This window comes from Elephantulus edwardii, unplaced genomic scaffold (genome assembly GCF_000299155.1).
Source record: "Elephantulus edwardii isolate Elephantulus edwardi_28Jun2011 unplaced genomic scaffold, EleEdw1.0 scaffold00197, whole genome shotgun sequence".
Classification (NCBI taxonomy): domain Eukaryota; kingdom Metazoa; phylum Chordata; class Mammalia; order Macroscelidea; family Macroscelididae; genus Elephantulus; species Elephantulus edwardii.
The window spans coordinates 5,396,559-5,418,671 of NW_006399947.1; the positions used below are offsets into that span (position 1 = coordinate 5,396,559).

Here is a 22,113-nt window from a genome sequence, read left to right on the forward strand (position 1 = left end):
CTTTCTTTCTTTCTTTCTCTATCTCTATCATCTATCTATCTATCTATCTAAAGAGCAGAGAAACTTAAAGAAATCTAAAAAAAATTTTACAATCTCAAGTGTAAAATACATAATTTGAAGTATGTCAATTCATGTTCATTTTATTAGCCAGGTAAAAATAGCCATTATCTTAAATTTATTTAAATTGAAGATTATGCAGATTATTTTAAAGTTGAGATACATTTCTCCCTTTAAGTGATTAGAAATCTAAAGTCTAGTGAATGCTTAATATTTTTTTATGGTGTAACTAATGGGGCACAAATGAAATAAATTTTGAGTTTTCAAATTAAAAGAGAATCACTTCTTAATTTATGAGACATTGGATTTGTACCACATTAATCTCTGAAAGTAGTTGTAGTTATGCAAAGAGAGTAGTTGTGGTGTTTTGTTTTTGTTTTTCCTTCCCCGATGGATTAAAAAACAAACAAACAAACAAAAAAAAATGAAAAGGCTATCCTTTTAGATTTGATAATGTTTAGTAATCCAGACCATGTAAGTATGCTTATTGTATAAAATTATAATGAAGACATAATCCTTACCATCATGGATTTATTTAGAATAGGAGTAATATTTTCCTTTATTAATCTTCTGGGATACACAACATTCAAATGGAGACACACTTAAAATTTGCCAGATAATACAAATAGAACTAATTTATATTTTAAATATAAAATATAAACTCTTGCTCTGTAAGCAATCAGCATTTGCCTTTGAATCTTAACTCATTATATATCCCAAACAATTAATTAGTTCTTGGTAAATGAAATATGTAGTATTCTTCACCCAGCATCTGATTTTTAGCTTTTATCTCCCATATCTCTCTGTTAATATTTATTTTTTTTTTGTTACATTTCTTTTGTTATTTAACCACTATTTAATGATTTGCTTAATAATGGCAGTTTACTAGATAACTTTTGTATTTTATAATGGTTTTAATAAATGTAAATTATTTTAATAGTTTTAATAGTTTATAAAGTTACTTTGAAACATTTCCTAAGCTATTTGACATTTTAAACAAATATCTTTGTTAAAAGTTACATAATTCTAATGAATATACTTTTCCACTAACTCTACAAAATGAAATTGACACTATTTCAGTGAATTCTTTTTGTAGCAATCCTTCTAAAAGCATGGATAGCATTTACATTGTCAAATCATACAGACTAAAAAAGAAGAAGAACTGCAGGCAGAGTCCTAGATTTAATTAGACATTCCTTTTCCAAATAAAGCTAAGAAAATGGAATAGTTTCTAAATAAAACTAAATAAATAGAATATAGTGACAGGAGAGAAGGCATTGTTAGAAACAGTGATCCCATATAAACTCTCAGGAGACTGTAGATTAGTTACAATCGCATAAAGTTTTAGAGTACTTTTCCTTCACTCATCACTTTATTTTTTATCTACTTGATTCTATCACTAGACAGAAAAAGATATAACTACAATTAAGAAATGAGAGATTTACTTTTCTTCCTTGCTATCCATGTTGTCTTCTTCTCTCCAAAAATGGATTAATATTTAAACAAGTATGTGTTTGCTTACATTTGGTCTTGTTCTCAAAGCTTATGTTTTAGTTTTTAGTTTGGTGGATCAGATAGTGGTGTTTGTATTAGAAAATGTTAGCAATGACTGCAGATTTTACAAAATCAACTTTCATCAATTTTCTCAAACCAACAAAAGTGGGGAGATTTCAGGTATTGTAAATAACTCTCTTAGATAATTTTATTATCTAACAGTTCGAATAACTTTATATTTTGTGCCTGTCAATAAATATATTGCTAATATGTTTACTAGAGTGAGTAAGAATCTAATCTACTGGACTTTTCTCTGTGTTCTTTTGTTTCTCTTAATTGCCAAGGCTGACAGTGAGGGCTGAATGTCCAATGCACTTGGAGGACTTTCCGATGGATGCTCATGCCTGCCCATTAAAATTTGGAAGCTGTAAGTCCATATATTTTAACATTTCTTTATCTATAAAAGATTAAGTGTGTGAGAAAGAGTCTACAAGTTAGTTATATCCATTAGAAAGACAAAAATGTTCCAAAAGCTTAGAGAGCAATGTCCTGCAAAAATTTTATAAGTAGTAGGGTTGAACTTCAATATTTAATGTTATGTCAGGAAAGCTGTTATTTCCCATTTCTTGGCCTAGAAAGCATGTATTAAACTATTTAGTGGGAAAATTCTGGGTTTTGCTGAAGTTGTAGTTATGTGAAAAAAGAGTAACATATAGAAGTTTATAACGCCTGGGTAGCAACTTCATTTGAAGAAATAAATGATTCTGGTTTTTCTTTCACATTTTTACTGACTTTGTTTTTTACTTTAAGTAAACTAAACTTGTTTACCTGATGTGAATATTGGTAGATGGCAGTGAATAAACATGTGAAATCTACAGCTAAAAGATACTGATGGAAAGCAACTCACTTTAATCTTATTTTGAGGACTATTCTAGATCCATTAAGATAACACATAAAACTTGAACTTATATTAATGCACTTTAAGGAATTATAGAAAGCAGTCTAGAATAATTTTCAGGTATTTTTCCACTTGAAACAAAGCAGGTACATCTTAGAGGAGTGTCCAGGTGAGGCAGGCTCTGTCCACCCTTCAGCTTTTGTCTAGTCTGCATGCATGAGTTTGAGTGGGGATAATGTATTCCTGGTCTTCTGCAGAGGAGTTACGCACATAGCTGAGTCAATGCCTGGACTACCTAACTAACTCTCTGTTCTCACTAGACAGGCAGCCTAAGCAACTATTTTAGTGATGATATGATTCATAGAAGAAAAAGTGGTAGTGTAGGAAGACTGTAAGCAAGGAAAATAGCAAAGGGCCTTCAGGCTCCTAACAGCACTGAGAACAGAAAGATCCCTTTCTCTATTTATAAATCTCTTTCCATGTTGAAACTCAAGGGCAGTTTATTTCTCAAACTATCAGTTAAAATGACCTTTAGTGGTAACTCTTCTTGTCAACTTTTTATCAATTTGACAAAGTTTTTTGTACGTTATGCACTGTGAATTATTGTTTCTTGATTAGCAGTTCTATTTTAAATTACAAATAGCATGTATTATGTGTTACTTGTAATTCAGGTATTGCATTAAATATTTCAAATGCATAGATTTTTCTTATTCACAAAATATCCTTAGTGTGAAGATGATTGAACAACACAGTATGTCCAAATTAGTACCAATTCATGCTTATTTTCCAAGTGTGATTATAAGAATTGTGAGAACTTCTATTTTGGCCATGTATCAGGAAAAGTTCAGTCCCTGGAGAAAGGCATCATGCTTGGCAAAGTAGAAAGGCAATGAAAAAGTAGAAGACCTTAAGCAGCATGAATGACACTGAAACAATGGGCTCAAAGACTGCAGTAGTTATGAGTATAGTCTAGGGCTTGACAGTGTTTCATTCTGTCTGCTAGGAGTCGGAACAAACTCAAAAGTGCTCAACAATAGTTATTAGTTAGTACTTCCATTCACTTTGATGAGTGTCCTGATGTAGAAAACAAATTTCACATTACATATATCCATCAGGAATGCTTTCAACAGTAATTATAGCCCAAGAAAAGAAAGACTTTTATTTTTGTATAGACGACTGAAGGTTAATGTTCCCTTTTTGACCGCAGGTTATTTGACATCTTTAAGAAAAAGCAGATATTTTAAAATGCTCATAGGTGTTCTCTTGGGCCACTGATAGTTATCTGCAGCTTCGGCAAGTGTGTCCATCAGCTTTCAAGATTAAGAGGATTAGAGTCTGAAAAAAGAGAGGAGTAGTGCATGCATCAAGAAAACAGAAACTAATGAAAATTCTAACACACAACTCATTAATCAAAAGTGGGTGTTAAATGGCCAATACTAACTGCAAAAGAGGCTGGGATGTATATATTTTGATCTGAGCATTTGGTTAACCTGGAGAAAACCAGAGGTATTTTAGGAAGCTAAAATTTTTGGATGTTGTTGTTATGTGCCATCGAGTCACTCATGTCACAGGTGACTCATAGTGACCCTGTGTACAATAGCTCTGAAGCCTATCCTATCCTAAGCCAGTTTCACTATTTCCAACAGACTTACCTACATTACCCCAGTTACTGTGTCAGTCTGTCTCAACCAGGGTCTTCCTCTCGTGCACTGTCCCTCCACCTGTCCAAGCATGGTATACTTCTCCAAGGACTGATCCCTCCTGGCAACATGCCCAAAGGTTGTGAGACAGAACTTCAGAGTCCTTGTCTCAAAGAACATCTTGGTTTCATCCTTTGTAGGTCAGAATTGTTTGTTCTTTTGGCAGTCCATTTTATGTTCAATACTTTTCTCCAGCACCACAATTCAAAGGCATCAATTCTTTATTGGTCATTCTTACTCATTGTCAGCTTTCTGATGTGTAGCAAATAAGGCAAAGATCATGGCCTTATTCAGATGCACAAATGGTGTTTGACTCAATTAAAAAGTCTTAAGTTACATGAAATAAATACTTCCCATCTTCACATCTTGATCACAAGGAAGAAATATCTGACAATCTTCTGAAAACAAGTCAGTGAAAATATTATAGATCACAATGGTCTTTCTTATCAGCCATTGATCACAGGGACGGCACAGGGCAGGCCAGGAATTTATTCCATTATTCATGTTGTCTCTATGAGTCAAGGGTGTCTGAATGGTGTCCAACAATTACAATAATGAAGATTAGAAATAGGATCCAGTTCCAGAGAGAACACTTATTTCAGTCCATCTCATAAACATTCATGTACTGAACTTAAATATTTTCTTCTATTCCTAAGAAATTTTCTATTCATGTCACAAACCAGAGCTTTGAACTGATCTAGTTCAATTTAGTCATGACCCTCAGTGTGACACAAGAATAGAACCAAATTTTTTAAATGTGGATGAATTGGAATGTTAACTAGAATGAGAGAAAATTATGGTTTGGATCCCTGCTAGAAATATAATCTCCTTTTTGGAAATCAAGGGCAACATGTGCACTGCGTATCAACCAAATATGGCTGACTGCATCAAAAAGAACAGCTGACCACAACTTTGAATTTATGCCGTTCTGGTTATGCAGTAAATTAAGCACTGATTGCATTGTTAACAGAAATGTCAACAGTTCTAAGCCACTATCCCCTCAATGGGAAAGGGATGTAGCAATCTAGTTCTGTAAAATTTTCAGCTTTGGAAACCCTATTGACAGTACTATTCTGTTCTTTAGGGTAAGAACAAATAAAAACCACCTTGGCTGGAATGGATTTGATTTTGTATTGCTTCTACAGTACTAGAAATAATAGAGTGTCACATTTTAAGTCTCTTGAAAAGGTGTATTACACCACTTCTGAGTCTCTCATTCTAGAACTTCTGCCCCAAATATTTAATGATTCAGTTAGTGTTTCAGTTATCGTTCTGAATTAGCAATTAGGATTAGTGTTCCTGATCATTCACATTTTAAAATTGTGAGTCTGTTCACATTTTTGCTTCATTTGCCATGGCTGAACTGATTTAAACTAGTCTGTTGAAATAAATTTAGAAATCATGTTCACTGATTGAGATAAATAATCTACCATTCTGTAACCCAAAGAACAATTGTTTCTAATTTGAATTACCAAAAGATAGTTCCCTGTTTTACTCTTTCTTGCTCTCCCCAGCACTTCTCTATAGAACAAAGGTCTCTTTTACACTGTAAGTACTATCATGAGACTTGTTGACTAAACAGTTTCTCAGTGCCGATTTTTAAAGTACCAACAGTATCCAGTGAAATCTACACTTGTAATCATGTTCTATCAATTGCAAGAACAGACCCATGAATATTGCAGTTTATTTTGTGTTTCTATGACCCAAGGTGTTGAGACTCCAGCCCTGCTTCTATCAAAAGTTGTGTTCTATCTCAGAATCTTTGTCCCTACTGTTTTCTCTGCCAGGTTTACTTACAGCTTCGGGTTTACTACTGCTAATACTTTTTTTTTCTTCTATGTTGTTTTGTTATTGTTATATGTCGTTTGTTGATACTCTGGTGGATTTTCAGAGGCTATACTGATCTTTCTCTCAGGAGTAGCGAATTGAATTAAACCATGTGCAGCATGGGGTTGGCAGCATGACTCAGAACAAAATTTTATCTCATAGAACTTTTCTTTGTGATCTTATAGAAATTACACACAGCCTCCCTATTCTTGTATTTGTTTTATCTTGCTTCTATATGATTGATTATCCTAAAGATTGAGTATCTGCCCTTTGCCATTCTTCTTGATCATGAAAGTAATTTATTTTAAATCATTTATCCCAGTTATAAATACCGGTCATATTTACTGAGTAACTCTTGAGGGCTTGGCTCCATAAGAGCACCATGCCCAATATAAATTAGACACTCAGTAAATATTTTCTCAAGTTGTTGGGTGCCATCAAATCAATTACAACTCACAGTGACCTTATCTGTGTACAACAAATTGCCCTACACTGTGCCATCTTCAAGCTATCAGCTGTACTTAAGCTCAGTTTTGCAGTCGCTTTGCCAATCCGTCTCCTTGAGTGTCTCTTTTTCCCCTCCAATGATCCTCTGCCATTTTAGAGCATGATCTCCTTCTCCAGAGACTCCTGCTAATAGTCCTAACTATGTGAAAAGAAGTCTCACCATCCTTTCCTCAAAGGAGCACTCTGACTGCACTTGAGTAAATACTTCCTGGACAAGTTCACCAATTTTCTCAGTAAATACTTACTAAATGCAATATTATAACAATCAACCTTAAGTGTCTTGTCCCTATTTAAATCTAGGAAAACATGGTTTTTGAGAAAGGAGTTTAAACCATATGGTGAATTAAACAGACAAATCTTGACAATGGAAGACGGGTTTATACAGTGTGTGCTTGATGAGAGAGCACATCATGACTTATTGGCAACAGTGTCTTTGGAAAATGCAATAAGTAGTCCATTTGCTATATATTCAGTTCTATCAATTATTCAGCTAGTACATTTCAGAAGCTAAGAAGTGGAAGTAAAAAGTAGAATAAAAAGGCTTTGACCTAGTTGCTAAGGCAAACATCTTACCAGCAAAGAAGATAAGCAAAAGATAAGTATGAGGATGCTCCAATTCAGTGAAACATTATAATAAATGTTCATGGGGCTTAAGCATTAACACCATCCATATGTTGATATGAGGCCAACTCAGAAAAACAGATGTTTTCCTTCCCACTATAACTCGATTCTGTTTGTCAGTGCTAAATTAGGTTTTCTGCTTGTTAGGGATAAAGCCCTTTTAATAAGGCCAGATAACCTAAAGATAAAACACAAGATACAAAAGACATATTTTAATTGCTGTGAGGAGGGAGGTAAAATGAATCTTTAATTCTAAAACAAGAGATTGAGATAAAACATTTCGATGTGTGGTAAGACTAGTAACAGCCTCAAAACCAATCATATTTGTAGTGATTACTAAACACGAACAACTTGTAAGCAAATAGAGAAGAATAAATATAAAAATGTAAATTAATTCTGAGCAATAAGCAACATTAACAATTGATTAACTTACCTGTCTCATTATACACTCAAAAATCAGAGACTGAGAAGAGTGAAGTGCTAATGTCAACCTGCAGTGGTTGTCCTACTATTATACTACAATCCCCAGTGTTTTATCCCCACTGGCTTCTCATATAGGCCAAATCGAAATGTTTTGTCTTATAAAAATAATAATTCTTACTTATTAGAGGGTCTATGTGAAAGATCAGTTTAAGATGATTAACTAAGTAGTTGATGGTTGGTTCCTTTAATCTTTTTTTACATGTGCTGAATATTGCCAAAACAATTATGTTTTCACAGAACCTACTGTATATTTCTTACATAGAAAAATTAGAAGTTGTTTAAAATGAAATAGGATGCATGAATATTGGCATCATAGACATTGAGATAGACTGGCACAAGTCACTTGAATCAGACAATCACATGATCTACAATGCCAGGATGAAAAACTGGCTGACTGAGAATTGTTTTGTATTGTTAGTTAAAGAAACAATTTCAAATTTAGCTGGAAATAACATGTTGTGAGTGATAAGGTACTGTTCATATGCATACAAGCTATCCTATTAATACTGCTGTTCATATATATGAAGCAACAGCTAAAGCCAAAGAAGAAATCAAGTAATTGTACCACATTTTTCAGTCTGAAAAGGACAAATGTGCATTCAAGATACATTTATGAAAACTATTGACTGGAATACAAATATTGGAATCAATGGAGAATAAATAGTAGTCAGAAAGCACAGACTTGGTAATGACAGAAATGAGGTTGGAAATGAAATTATTTGATTTTGTACTTTCAGTAATACGTTGTGTTGTTTTTCTTATGTGCCATCAGGTAGCCTGTGACTCATATCAACCCTATGTACAATAGCTGTGAACCCTCCCATAACTTGAGCCAATTTTATTGTTTCTGACACTCCTAACTCCATTGTCCCAGTTCCCATGTCAGTCCAGTTCATCCAGGGTCTTCCTCTTGGAAGGGTGTCCCTCCACATGATGTTCTTCTCCAAGGACAGGTCCCTCTTGGTCATGTGCTCAAAGTATGTGAGCCAGAGCTTGCCTCCAAGGAGAAATTTGGTTTCACCCTCTCTAGAAGAGACCTTTTGTTCTCTCTGTTCAGTACTCTTCTTCAGCACCACAACTCAAAGGCATCGACTCCTTTTTCTGTCATCTGTAGTCGTTGTCTAGCTCTGTGATGATTTATTCATTGCAAATACCTTTTTTAAAAGATACAAAACATGACTTTACACATGGAACTTACTTGATGGACTGTACATGAGGCAAACTGACTAAATCTGAGAAGGAATCATTGGAGAATCTTAATATCAGCAGCCAAAACCAGGCCATATGCTGACATTAATTAACTCATGTGCAACTCCACACACAACCTCAAATTGAGGTCAAAGAAAATGAAAACAAGTTCACAAGAACCAAAATACTATGTTAAGTTTATCCCATATGAATAGAAAATCATCTTAAGACTAGTTTTGAGATATTAAACACCAATGATTGAATACCAGTTAAGTTGTGGAATGGAATCAAGGATATCATCCATGAAGAGTGCAAAATCTTTCTTTGAAGATACAGGAGAAACACACACACACACTACAAAACTAATAACAGCAGAGATTCTGAAAGGTGCACTAAAATTTTGAGAAGCCAAAACTAAAGTAGGAGATGCTGAAGTAAAAGAGTAGAACAGATTTTAAAGGAGTGCTTGGGGAGACAAAACAAAGAATTATAACAGAATATGCAGAAAGCTAGAACTGGTGAATAAAATGGGAAGAATTCTCTCAGCATTTTCCAAGCTAAAAAACTGAAAAAGAAGTGCAAGCATTGAGTAACAATACTGAGAGATGTAATGGGCTAAATTTTGAATCATTTGTTGTTGTTTTTCCATGCTGTTAAATTGAGAACAACTCATAGCAACCCTATAAATAACAGATCTGAATCCTGTCCTATCCTGTGATATCCTCACAATCTTAAGCCCCTTGCTACAGCCTCTCTGTCAGTGATCTGAGAAGAATTAAAACACATGAAAGGAATAAAGAGTCATTGTACCAAACATAATTGTTTGATACTAAAATATTTCAAGAAGTAACAAATGATCAAGAGCAGTGGTAATGAAGAAAGAAGCTCAAGCAGCACTGAAGGGACTGAAAAAAAAAAATTAGGCTCAAGAAACAATGGTATGCCATTAGAAATATTTAAACTAATAGATGCAGCCATGGACATACCAATCTAAGAAAGGACATTTGAAGAACAGCTGTCTGACTGATTGACTGGAAGTGATTCATATTGGTTCCCATTCCCAAGAAAGGTGATCCAACAGGATATCATGTTTGGAAGGGTGCAGAGAGGAAGATCCTCTATCAAATGGACTGATATGCTGACTACAACAAAGGTCTCAAGTACATCAGAAATGATGAGGATGGCACAGAATAGGACAGGGATCCAATCTGTTTCCATAACATGGTTATGAGTCGTGCTCAAGTGACAACTTTACATTTTGGAATATACAAGTTGTTGTTATGTACTATCAACTCAGACCTGACCCATATGATCTTCCAGTGGGTTTTCAGAGGCAGTAAATCATATGAGAGGAGATTTCTTATCTTTCTCTTCAAAAGCAGTGGGCAGATTCTAACAAAATGTCTTTGGTTTGACAGTCTAGTTCCTTAAGATTAGGCTACCAGAGCTCCAGAAAAGTATAAGGAAATAGAATATATCCATAATTATGATATCTTCAGTGTATACATATTTTCTACATCTTAAAATATCAAATTTCACTATATAAATTTGCTCTTTATTATGGTATATGTCAAGGGAAAACATTAGCAATGATTGCTCTCCATTTCCATAAATGATAATCATATTTAGAATGCTCTCATTTAGAATAATGAAGTTACTAAATAATTGCAAGAAATAAGACACCAGAATTAACTTTAAATTATAAGACAATGATAATCTGTTTGTTTCTTATTCAACCATAATTAGCACCTAATTTGCCACACGTAACATAGAAGATAGGGTACATATTTTGTTGGCCTGATGAATGAAATTAGATAAGAATAAGAATGTTAGTGTGAAATTGCTAGAGACTATAATTAATTTAATTATTAATTTTTAAATCACAAACTCTAGCTAGTTCACTTTTGACCTTATATTATACACGCTATGCTTAAAAGCAGCATTGCCATGGGAAAGTCTGCTGTTAGGGAGGTTTCCAAAGTACTGAAGAGCAATGGTGTCTCTCTGGAGACTAAGGTGCATCTGATAAGGTGGTCTTCCTAATCATTTGTTATGCATCAGAGAGTTGGACAATGACCAAGGAGGATAGGAGGAGAATTGATGCCTTTGAGCTGTGGTGCTGGAGAAGAGTATTGAGAATACCATGGACTACTAGGAAAACAAACAGATTTGTCCTGGAAAGGGTTAAACGGGGTGGCTGCTTGGAGGCAAGGATTCTGAGTTTCCGTCTAACATACTTTGGACATGATGTGAGGAGAGACCGAGGGACATCATGCTTGGGAGGGTGGAGGGACAGCGCAGGAGAGGAAGGCCCTCTATGAGGTGGATTGATTCAGTGACTTGGATAATCGGGATGGGAGTGTCAGGATGCGATTGGCACAGGACAGAGCAGAGTTTAGGGCTGCTGTACATAGGGTCGCTATGAGTTGCAGGCGACTTGACGGCACATAACAACAACAACACAACAATGCTTACAGCAACCTTAAAAAGCAATGACATTCTGAGTCTTTATGTAATGTCTCAGGACCTCAGTTTACAACATATAAAATAATATATAGAGTCTTAATAAACAGCAGCCGGTCATTGCCTGATACTATGCCAGAAAATAACCTTTTCAGGTTGTATGATATTTAAAATACAACTGCTAAAGTGTTACTTTCTCAAAGTAGAATCTATCTTGCTGACATGGATTGAGTAAAGCTTTCAGGACTTTTATGTCCAGGTGTATCATCTCTCAAAATGAAAAGAAATGGCTGCAAACAGCAAGGATTGTAGGAAGCAGCAACCTAGGAAAAACAGACATTTTAAAATTAAATAGAACACGTAAAGATGAACAGGCACTAGCTACTTTGAATCAAGGGATCACATTGTCAACTATGCTTGGAATGGCGTATTGAAGAGGAATAGCATAACACTCACTAGAAGAACAATTTTTTTATATTTATCTGGCTATATAATCCTGGTAGGATTCTAGCTGTATGCACTCAAGGAAGACCTATTAGTACTCTATCATGGCTTGGTAACGGTTTTCTAGCCATAGTCACCTATTTTGTAATGCATTTGCCTCTATAGTTGCAATCCCATTTTGAAGTGAGCTGTCTGTTACGCTAATAAAGCAGGATTAGTATGGGGTGTACCTTGATGTCCTGTCTTACTAGCCACTATCCCGAGTTTCCTTGAGGATGGGGCCTGCAGCCAAGTTTTAGGAATGTTCTTGCAATATTTGGCCCTTTTTATTTTGATCCCGATTCTAGATAATTCCATCTGACCTCAGGGACCAGAGCTAGCAGCCTATCATTTGACCTGATTCACCAGTCCAGATAGTAGCTCTATTTTCTGATGTGCTGGTTGAAAGCGCCTTCCTGACTAAAGCTTTGTCCACAGATTTGAGATTCATTACCCTCTACTCATCAGGATTCAGAGCTATTGTATATAGGGTCATTATGAGTCACAAGTGGCTTGAGAGCACATAATAATAACAACAACCCATCTTTTGAGCCATTTCCTTGATGCTTTCTAAATGCTGTGAGACATTGCAGCCAATAACAGATACATGACCAAGAGGGGAAAGAGTAAGAAATGAAGTAGGAATAGTTGATATTACAGAAGATACAATGGTATACCATGTAGCAAATATTCAGACACAGTACTCAAGCCTATCCCCATATAGCTAGGTAAAGCAGTGCAGTGTGACTTATTGGTGCTAGGACTGTTTGCCCCTGTGAGTTCCTTTTTCCGTTTTAATTGTTACATTATATTTCATGTCCACATGTGTTGTTGTTATGTGTTGTTAAGTTGGTAATGACTCAAAGCTAATCCTCTAACGGGTTTTCAAAGGCTATAAATTGCATGGGAGGAGATTGCCCATCTTTCATTCAGTGACTTAATGGATTTGAACCATCACCTTTGGGTTAGCTTTGTAATTCCTTACCATTAAGCTAAAAGAATTGCATGCCTCTCTATAAAGAAGAAATTAATCCATAGTGTTGTAGTCATTTTGTAACTTTTTTAAAAGAAATATAAACAATTTTGGTATCTAAAATGTTGTGGGTCCTGGATTTTGCCATCCTTGTGTTTGAAAAAATAGGATAAATGATTTAGTTTACTTAGTATCATCAAAGATTGTATCTTATATTTCCCTCAAAAGTCCATGAAATAGAATGTTTTTGCTAGTGTGACATTCTTTATATTTTTAACATCACTTTGCAAGTAAAGTGAATGCTTGTACATTCTGTGACAAGAAATTTAAAAAGGTATGAGATTCCTTCTCCATTCCATTTTTCCTATAAAACACTCTGACCCAACCTGTATAAAGCAAAGATGAGGATTGTGACCTAATATCTTATACATTAGATGGCTGTGTTAAAATGTAACCCAGCAAATGAGAATGTCTTATAGTGTCTACAATTGATATCATAATCATCAACATCACATTTGTGAATAAAAAAGCTAATTAACAACAAAGGTAGTAAGATCAAGGTTCCTTTGCAAATTGGTGTACAAAAACTAGCCATGCTTCTTTTTACATTTATTATTATCTTAGGCCTGGCTTAAGCTAAACTAAAACTGTTATTTTTAATCATATTTTCTTTCACAAACATCTCTCTCTCCCACCATATTGTTCTTTATTATTTTCTCAGGAAAATAATTTACTAATTTTCTACCTAGGAAACTGTCTTTAACACTTTCTTCAAATTTCATTCCTTAAAGACTCTTTCCTACTCTTCTACTTAAATAAGTATCATTCTATGTCACCATTTTTTCTGTTGTATGTGATTTTTTTACAAATATCTTTATTTGGAGTTAAATATTTATTTGATATCTGTTTCTTGCCCTTATGGTACAATGCATATTATATGATATCTAGAGGCTTTCATTTATTATGTGCTTTGCTTTCTCCTTAGTGTATGTTCTAGTTTGTTTGGGTGAGTTTTGGGTGTTTTTTTAGTTTGCAGATATTTAATAGGTATGTTTTGTACATGTTAACAAATCATTGACTGTGCCAGAATAATATGTTTTAGTTTTTATAGACTCAAGAGTGCTGATGGTAGTGCATAGAGAATTGTGCTGGTAACCCAATACCCACACCTTTCTAGAAGTTCAAATCTGCCCACAACATTGTGAGAGAAAGATGGGTAATTGATTACCTTGTGACTTACACACTGAACTCAATGGAAGGTCAGTTGTGAGTGGGTTCTGACTCATCAGCAGTGAGTTATGATTGAGAGTTGGACTATTCTTCCTTAGCTGGTCTTCCGGAACATGCAAATAAAATGTGAGACTGGTAAAACAATACTAAGGAGATATGGAATAACAAGGTACATGGATTATGGACTTTTTTATTTTTTTTATTTCTCCCTCTTCAGATGCTTATACAAGAGCTGAAGTTGTTTATGAGTGGACCAGAGAACCGGCACGCTCAGTAGTTGTAGCAGAAGATGGGTCACGTCTCAACCAGTATGATCTTCTGGGCCAAACAGTAGATTCTGGAATAGTTCAGTCCAGTACAGGTGAGTGCAGTTTGCTTGTTCCAAGTTTGGAGGAAGGGACTCTGGTGGCACCGTGTGTAACCTGTCATTCTGCTAACAAAGAGGTGTGCAGTTCAAAGCCACCAGCTACTCCAGATTAAAAGATTAGTAGGCTTTTCTAATAAAGATCTAGAATTTTGAAAACCCAATGCAGAGTCACTAAGAATTGGAAATTAGTTAAGAGTAGTTGTAAAATTTGTTGTTTGTTTTTATATAAATAAAGAAAAACAAAACCATGCTATTTTAATGATTCATTCAGTAACGAAGATAAAAAGGGTTACACAGGACTGGGAACAAGATTGGTTAAGACCTGGTGTTGACTTGCTTGAGTTGTAACTTGGACAAACCATTTAATGCCCAATATTTTCTATTTCTGTCTTTGTAAAATAAAGTAAGTGCAAATTTGATGTACTCATTCTAGAATAGCTGTTAAAACTCTCAAGAAAAATGTATGGATAAATCTTCTCAGAATAATAGATGTAGATATTTCTCTTTACCTTACCATGCCAGTTAATTACATTCACCATGTTGCTGGAAGCAATAAAATTAAATCTATGTAGAGCACTACCATAATTCATTGGACATGGAAATCTCTTAATAAACAGCTATCAGTGTCTTCTAGATCCCATTTATTTTCATGATTCAATAAATCTTAGTGTATACATAGCAACCATCATTACATATAAGATGTTCAAAGCCAATTCCTTCTACAAATTCCTTCACACACTGAACAAGAATCTCCACAAGTTGCAGTCATTAGATGACTACTACTTATAGTGACCTTGTGAACAACAAATATGAACCTTATCATATTCTACAACATTCTCACAATGTCTGACATATTAAGTCCATGGAGATAGACCCGTGCCAGTTCATTCTGTGCCAGCCTCATAATCCATAACACACTTGAGCACATTGCTGCAATGACTGTGCCAATCCACCTGGCTGAGGTCTTCTTCCCCTTCATGACCCCTCCAGCTTTCCAAGTCTGATATCCCTCACCTATGAATGATCTCTCCTAGTAACATTCTAAAGTATGTGAGACAAAGTTTTACATTTTTGCCTCCAAACAGCATTCTGGCTGCACCTTCTCTAAGACATGTCCATGGGAGAAGTGTATGGGATATTCAGTACACTTCAAAGCCGCGGTGCAAAGGCATCAATTCTTCTGTCATCTTTATTCATTGTCAAGCTCTCAACAGCATACCAAGTGATTCGGAAGATCATGGACTGAATAAAGTGTACCTAGTGCTCAAACTAACACCATTGCTCCTCAGTAATTTGGAGGAGTTCCCGACTGCAAATTTTGTCATACAAATCACAAAAGTTATTTGCAAGAGAAAGTGTGTTCAGTCCAGCTGTACTACTAGTGTCGAATACTGTATTTCTATGAACTTTTTAAATGTTAGTATCCTTTATTTCAAATCATAATTCTACAGATTGGATTACTTATAAGAACAGATTTCCATTCTTCTGGGAATCCCAGAATACTTGATTGTGGTGTTCATGTGAAAACTACAATTGGACAAGAAAGTAGTCCTTATTACAGAGCAAGGAAGCATTGCATTGTTAAAAATTGGGAAGGGAGTATGTCAGAGATATGTCCTGTCTCCATACTTTTTCAATCTGCATGTGGAACAGATCATTTGGGAAGTTGGTATTTATGAGGAGGAATGTGACATCAGGATTGGAGGAAGTCTTATGAACAACCTGGGTTATGCAGGTGATACAGCCTTGCTTGCCTAAACTGAAAAGGCTCTGAAGCATACATCAGAGAGCTAGACAATAACTAAGGACAACAGAAGAATTGATGCCTTTGAGTTGTGGGGAAGAGTATTGAAAGTACCATGGACCACAAGGAGAACCAATAGGTCTATCTTGGAGGTACTGAAACCAGGTTTCACCTTGGAGGCAAGGATTTTGAAGCTTTATCTCACATATGTTGGGCATATGGCCAGAAGGGACCAATCTTTGGAGAAGGATGCCATACTTGGAAAGGTAGAGGAATAGTGCAGGAGAGGAAGACCACAGATGAGATGGATTGATAGGGTAACAGTGGCAATGATATTAGGTGTGTTAGAGTCAGAGAGACTGGCTCAGAATAGGGAAGGGTTCAGAACTGTTGTACATAGAGTCACTGTGAGTAGCAGGTGACTTGATAGCACACAACAATAACAACAAGAAAACAGAGTTTGTTGTATTGTAAATATGGAGACAAGTAGTCTGAATTCAGGTTATTAGCAGGATTATTTTCTCTCAAGTTTGAAAGAAGGGTCTTGATTCCCAGTCATTCTTTAATGTATAGATTAATCTTCACTTGATTTTCATTTTTCTGTCTCTCTGTTCCTCTTGTTCTGTCTTATAAGGACACTGATCGTGCAGGATTTAGATTCACTTCTTTACCTTGATTCATATTAAATAATAACATCTCCAAACACCCTTTTTCTGAGAAAAGTCATATTCAGACATCCAGGAGTTAATAATTCAGGTGTATCTCTTCTGAAGGAGATAGTTTAATACACAACAATTTTTATTCCCCTTCTCCTATCTGACAAATAAGTGATATATCACATGAACTAATTACTTCTCTCACCTATATCTTCCTAGGTATATATTTTAAGTCAAGTTACTCAGAAGAGATACTCAGTCAAAAAAGAATGATAGGAAGAAAGACAATGGTATAACTTCCCACCAACAATTTTTTTAAACTAATAAGTTGTGTTTATTGCAGGCAGATACACCAAGTTTATTTGAACAAAATAAGAATTTTTCCCTGCTATTGTTATAATAGGCACGCAGACACAGAAGAGGTGAGGAGAATAATAAGTAAATTCTCAAATGTGGGAACTCAGTTTAATGTACGTTTTCAACTACACAATTTACAATTAGAGACTGAACTATACTTCTCCTGGGCCCATTTTAGCACATCAGGAGTCCACCTTAATAGAGTTCGGTGGGGGGAATAAAGCAAACATCTTGGTATAAAGTCTCTTGTGGGATATTTTGCACACTGAAAATATTAAGATGAATAAGATTGAGTGCTATTGCCTCCTTGTTTGTTTATAAAGACTAGAGAGAATGGTAGCAGAAGAGAGCACAAACATTAAGAGTGATCAGAGGAAAAGCATCCTCTTTCACCTTCCAATGCTCTCTGAGGTAGAATGAATTCACAATGCTTCTTAGAAGGTTATTGTTGGCGGTTACTGTCCAGTCACTTCCTACTTACACCTATCCTATACACAAATAAATGAAATAAGAATTAGTCTTATTCTAACTTTATAATCTTTGCTATTGTTAAGGCCTTTACTATAATCACTCCGACAATCTATCTCATTGAAAGTCTTCCTATTTTTTTTTAATTTTTTTTTTCTGATCCTCTTTTTTAACAACCCTCATGTCCTTCTGTAAGGACTGGGTCCTCTTGGTAGCATGTCCAGAGTAAGTGAAACACAGGTTCGTCATTTTTGTTTCTAACAAGCATTCTGGCTATACTTTTTCCAAGACAGGAAACCCATGTGTACTCAATGTCCTTTCTGACACTGTAATTCAAAATATCAATTCTTCTTCAGTCTTTCTTATGCAATGGCCAGCTTTTGCATTTACATTAAGCAATCTAAAGTAGATGGCTTTGTTTCAGAAGTGCCATAGTCCTCAAAGTAATTACTTTTTAAAATACTTTAAAGGTGTTTATGATATATTTGCGGACTGTGACATTGTTCCACCAGTGACTCTACAGGAAAGAGATTGGCACTCCCCTGAGATTTATAGCCTCAGGAGCCCAATTGAGGACCAGCTATGAGTTGATTCTGTCTTTAAAACAATGACTTTTGAATTTTTTTCTGGTAGATTTTATTTTTATGAGTTTACTCACAAAGAATTAACTTCCTTGGAAGTCTTATGCCAATTATATTATGGGTTGAAGAGAAGAAAATGAGTTATAGTCAGAGTTGAAGTTCATTTACTTATCTGAGAAAGGAAAAGTATTAAAGGCACAAGAGAAAGAGACGTTGTTGCTGTTGTTTGCTGTCGAGTCTGAACTGGGACATAGCTGACTTCCAGCGGGTTTTCAGTGGCAGTTTAAGCTACCAAGAGGAGATTGTCCTTCCTTCTCCTACAGAACAGCTTGTGGATTTGAACTATATGCCTTTGGAATTGTAGAGCAGCTTCTTAACAGTAGGCCATCAGAGATCCCTGGGGGCACAAGGGAAATATAAAAAGCATTCATATCAAACATATAAAAACATGTAACATATACCTTTTACATATACAATTTACTAGTATGCATTCATTCAGCCATTTTTTTATTCAATAATGTGCTCATGTGATTTAAAAAAATATACAAAGAATAAATGCTGATTGTGGCTCACAATGTACTTAGAGAAGAAAGAGCGATGAGCTTTACATATACCCTGTCATTAAGGAGCTCTTGGCTGAATGTTGCAAGTAATTAACTTGTATTCCACTTTCGGAACTCTGATGACTTAGTGATAAGGAGATGCACTACTAACCCAAGGCAACATGGTCTCAATCCACCACTGCTCTGCGGAAGAAATATGGACAATCTCCTCCTGTGGTTTTTAGCTCCTCTGAAAACTCTCTGGATGGTCAGTTATGAGTCATTTCCAACTTAAGGTTCATAACATCAATAGCAACAGCATTGTTCTTAGAGAGGTCTGATGGAAAAGATTTAAAGACTTGTTCTGCCATTATGAAGGTACCTGTTTCACTAGATGCCTTGTGGGAGGAAGATGGGCAATCTCCTCCCTTGTGATTTACTCCCTATAAAAACCATTGGAGGGTCAGCTATACGTAATTTTCAACTTAATAATATTAGGATTTATCCATTACTGTTATCTTCATTTTATAGAATGTATACAATTGAGGCCTGAAGAGTTTTAACAGTTTCTTGGAGGGTATACTTAAGGACAGGCAGGGTTGGTATAGATACATATTTGTACTCATTCCCAGAAAAAGTGATCCAACAGGATGTGGAAATTATTAAAAAAACTATCTCATGCAAGCAAAATCTTGCCAAAGATTATTCACAAATTAGTATAACATTACTTTGAACAGAGAACTGCCATAAGTTCATGCTGGATATTGAAGAGGTTGTGACACAAGGTATATCATTGCTGTCATCAGATAGGTCTTGGCAGAAAGCAAAGAATGCAAAAAAGGGGCTTTCTGTGTTTCATTGACTATGAAAATGCATTTGACTGTTTGGATCATAATAAGCTATGACTAATAGAGAGCTGGACAATGACCAAAGGTGACAGATGATGAATTGATGCTTTTGAATTGTGGTGGTGGAGAAGATTTTTATCATACCATAAATTTCCAAGAGAACTAACAGGTCTATCCTTGAGAGGGTAGAAACAAGATGCTGCTTGGAAACAAGGATTTTGAGATTCTTAGGATCTGTCTTACAAACTTTTGGTATGTTGCCTAGAAAGACCAGTTTTTGGAGAAGGATATCATGTTTGGAAGGGTGGAGGGACCATGAAGGAGAGGATGACCCCAGATGAAATGGACTGATACACTAACTGCAGTAATGAGGGTAAGTGTGTCAGAAATGGTGAGATTGGCTCAAGATAGAGTAAGGTTCTCAGCTATTGCGCACAGGGTCACTATGAGTTGTAGCTGACTGAACAATACATAACAATAACAACAACATTGGGAAGAATTATAATCACAGAATACTTAATAATGCTTATGCAAAACCTATACATAGACCAAGAAACTGTTTCCTGAACAGAAAAACAGAAGATTGTATGGGTTAAAATCAGGGAAGATGTGTAGCAGAGTGGCATCCTTTCTCCATACTGAGTCTGTATACTGAGCAAATAATTAAAGAAGCTGGACTCATCAACATTATGCTTTATTCACATGACACAACCCTGCTTGCTGAAAGTGAAGATCAAAAAATACAACCTTTAATATGGATTATATTTCAACATCACCCCCCCTCAAAAAAAATCCTTTCACTGAACCAATAGGTGATATCACAATAGAGAAAAATTGTAGTTGTCAAAGATTTCATTTTACTTGGATCTACAATCAATACACATTGTTACAGCAGTCCAGAACTCAAAAGATGTACTATATTGGGAAAATCTGCTATCAAGGAACTCTAAACTGCTCTCCTTGGAGGCTAGGATTTTGAAGTTCCACCTCACTTACTTTGGGCACATGGCCAGGAGAGATTTGTTGGTGGGGAAGGACATCATGTTCTGAAGGATGGGTGGACAGAAACCCTAGATGAGATGGATTGATACAGTAACTGGGGCGATGGAGTTTATTTAGTGTGTCAGAGTTAGTGAGACTGGTTCAGGACAGGGAAGGGTTCAGAGCTGCTGTACATAGGATTGCTATACATCCTAAGTGACTCAACCAATAACATTGTATGAAAGACTTGGAAGCAGGAGTGGCATCCACTTCCTAAACATGCCTCCGGAAACTCTATGAACTTTGATAAATATTGATAGTTGTAGAGGGGCTTCAGGACTTTTGTTCGTGGCGTCATTATGAGTCGTGCTCGATTTGAAGGCAATCAACAACAGCAGCAACAACAACAAGGATCTCTTTAAAGTGCTAACAAGTAAGGGTATCAGTTTTGTAGACTGTTTCCCTGATCCATACCACGGTATTTTCAATTACATCTTATGCATCTAAAATCTGAATAATGACCAAGAAGACAGAAGAATAATCTATATCTTTGAAATGTAGTATTAGAGAACACTGTATATCCCATGAACTACATAAAAGAAAAATGATTGTAATCAGTGTGTCCTTTAGATATAAAGACAATGAATCTAGGTCTCACATACCTTTGGTCATGTTATCAGGAGGGACTAGTCCTTTGAAAGTGGGATATCATACTGGGAAAGGTACAGTGTCATAGAAAGAGGAAAATCTCAATAACATGGATTGACCCAGTGACTATAGCAAGGGGTTTTAGCATATCAGAGCTTGTGAGGTTAGTGAAAGGTATGGCAAGTTTAGATGGGTTGTTTATCATGTTGCCATGGATGCCTTCTCCTTGTTGTTATGTGTCAACGAGTCAAATAAAAGTCATAGCAACCCCATGAGCAGCATATCTGAACACTGTCCTATCTTTCTTCGTCTTCATCATCTCTGACATAAGTTGAATCAGTTGCTGTCATCATTGTATCAATCCATCTTGTTGAAGGTCTTCTCTTTTGCTGATCTTCTACCTTCTCAAGAAAAAAACCCATAGCCTGAATTAGGCAAATCTTAGTCTTTAAACCAACATCATAACTACTCAATACTTTGAAGAGGTCCCAGACAGCAGACTTTCCCATTACAATATTGTTTGATTTCTTGACACTAGTATGAAATATGTTGATCGAGGAGTCCAGTAAAATGAAAATCTTGACAATTTCAATCTTTTATCTATCTACAGTAATGCTTCTTACCAGGATAGGAGTGAGGATTTTTGTGTCTTTGATGTTGAGATGCAATCTGCATTAAAGACTCTAGCCTTTTACCTTATGCAGGAAGTATGTCAAGGCCTACTCATTTTCAGCAAACAAGATGTGTCGTGTGAATTTAACACAGTAAGTGTTCCTCCTATCCTGATGCCACATTCTTCTTCATGGAGTCTAGTTTCTTGAATTAATTTTTCAGCGTACAGATTAAATAACAATGAGATTCCATTCAGTTTTTTCCTGTTCTATAAGATTGTTATGGTGGCTCATTCTTGTTATGTGCTGTTGAGTCACCTGTGACTCAAAGCGACCCTATGCAAATAACTCTCAATCCTGTCCTATCCTGAGCCAGTCTTACTGTC

At 35.7% G+C, this 22,113-nt stretch overlaps 1 protein-coding gene across 1 annotated transcript in view; it reads left to right on the top strand.

The window, feature by feature from the left end:
- GABRA1 (gamma-aminobutyric acid (GABA) A receptor, alpha 1) overlaps positions 1 to 22,113 on the top strand; it is a 78,779-nt gene that overhangs the window by 31,360 nt on the left and 25,306 nt on the right. Inside the window, exons 6-7 of the mRNA XM_006897046.1 lie at positions 1,896 to 1,978; positions 14,142 to 14,285. Of these exons, the coding sequence (XP_006897108.1) occupies positions 1,896 to 1,978; positions 14,142 to 14,285 (227 nt within the window). The remainder of the gene's footprint in view (positions 1 to 1,895; positions 1,979 to 14,141; positions 14,286 to 22,113) is intronic.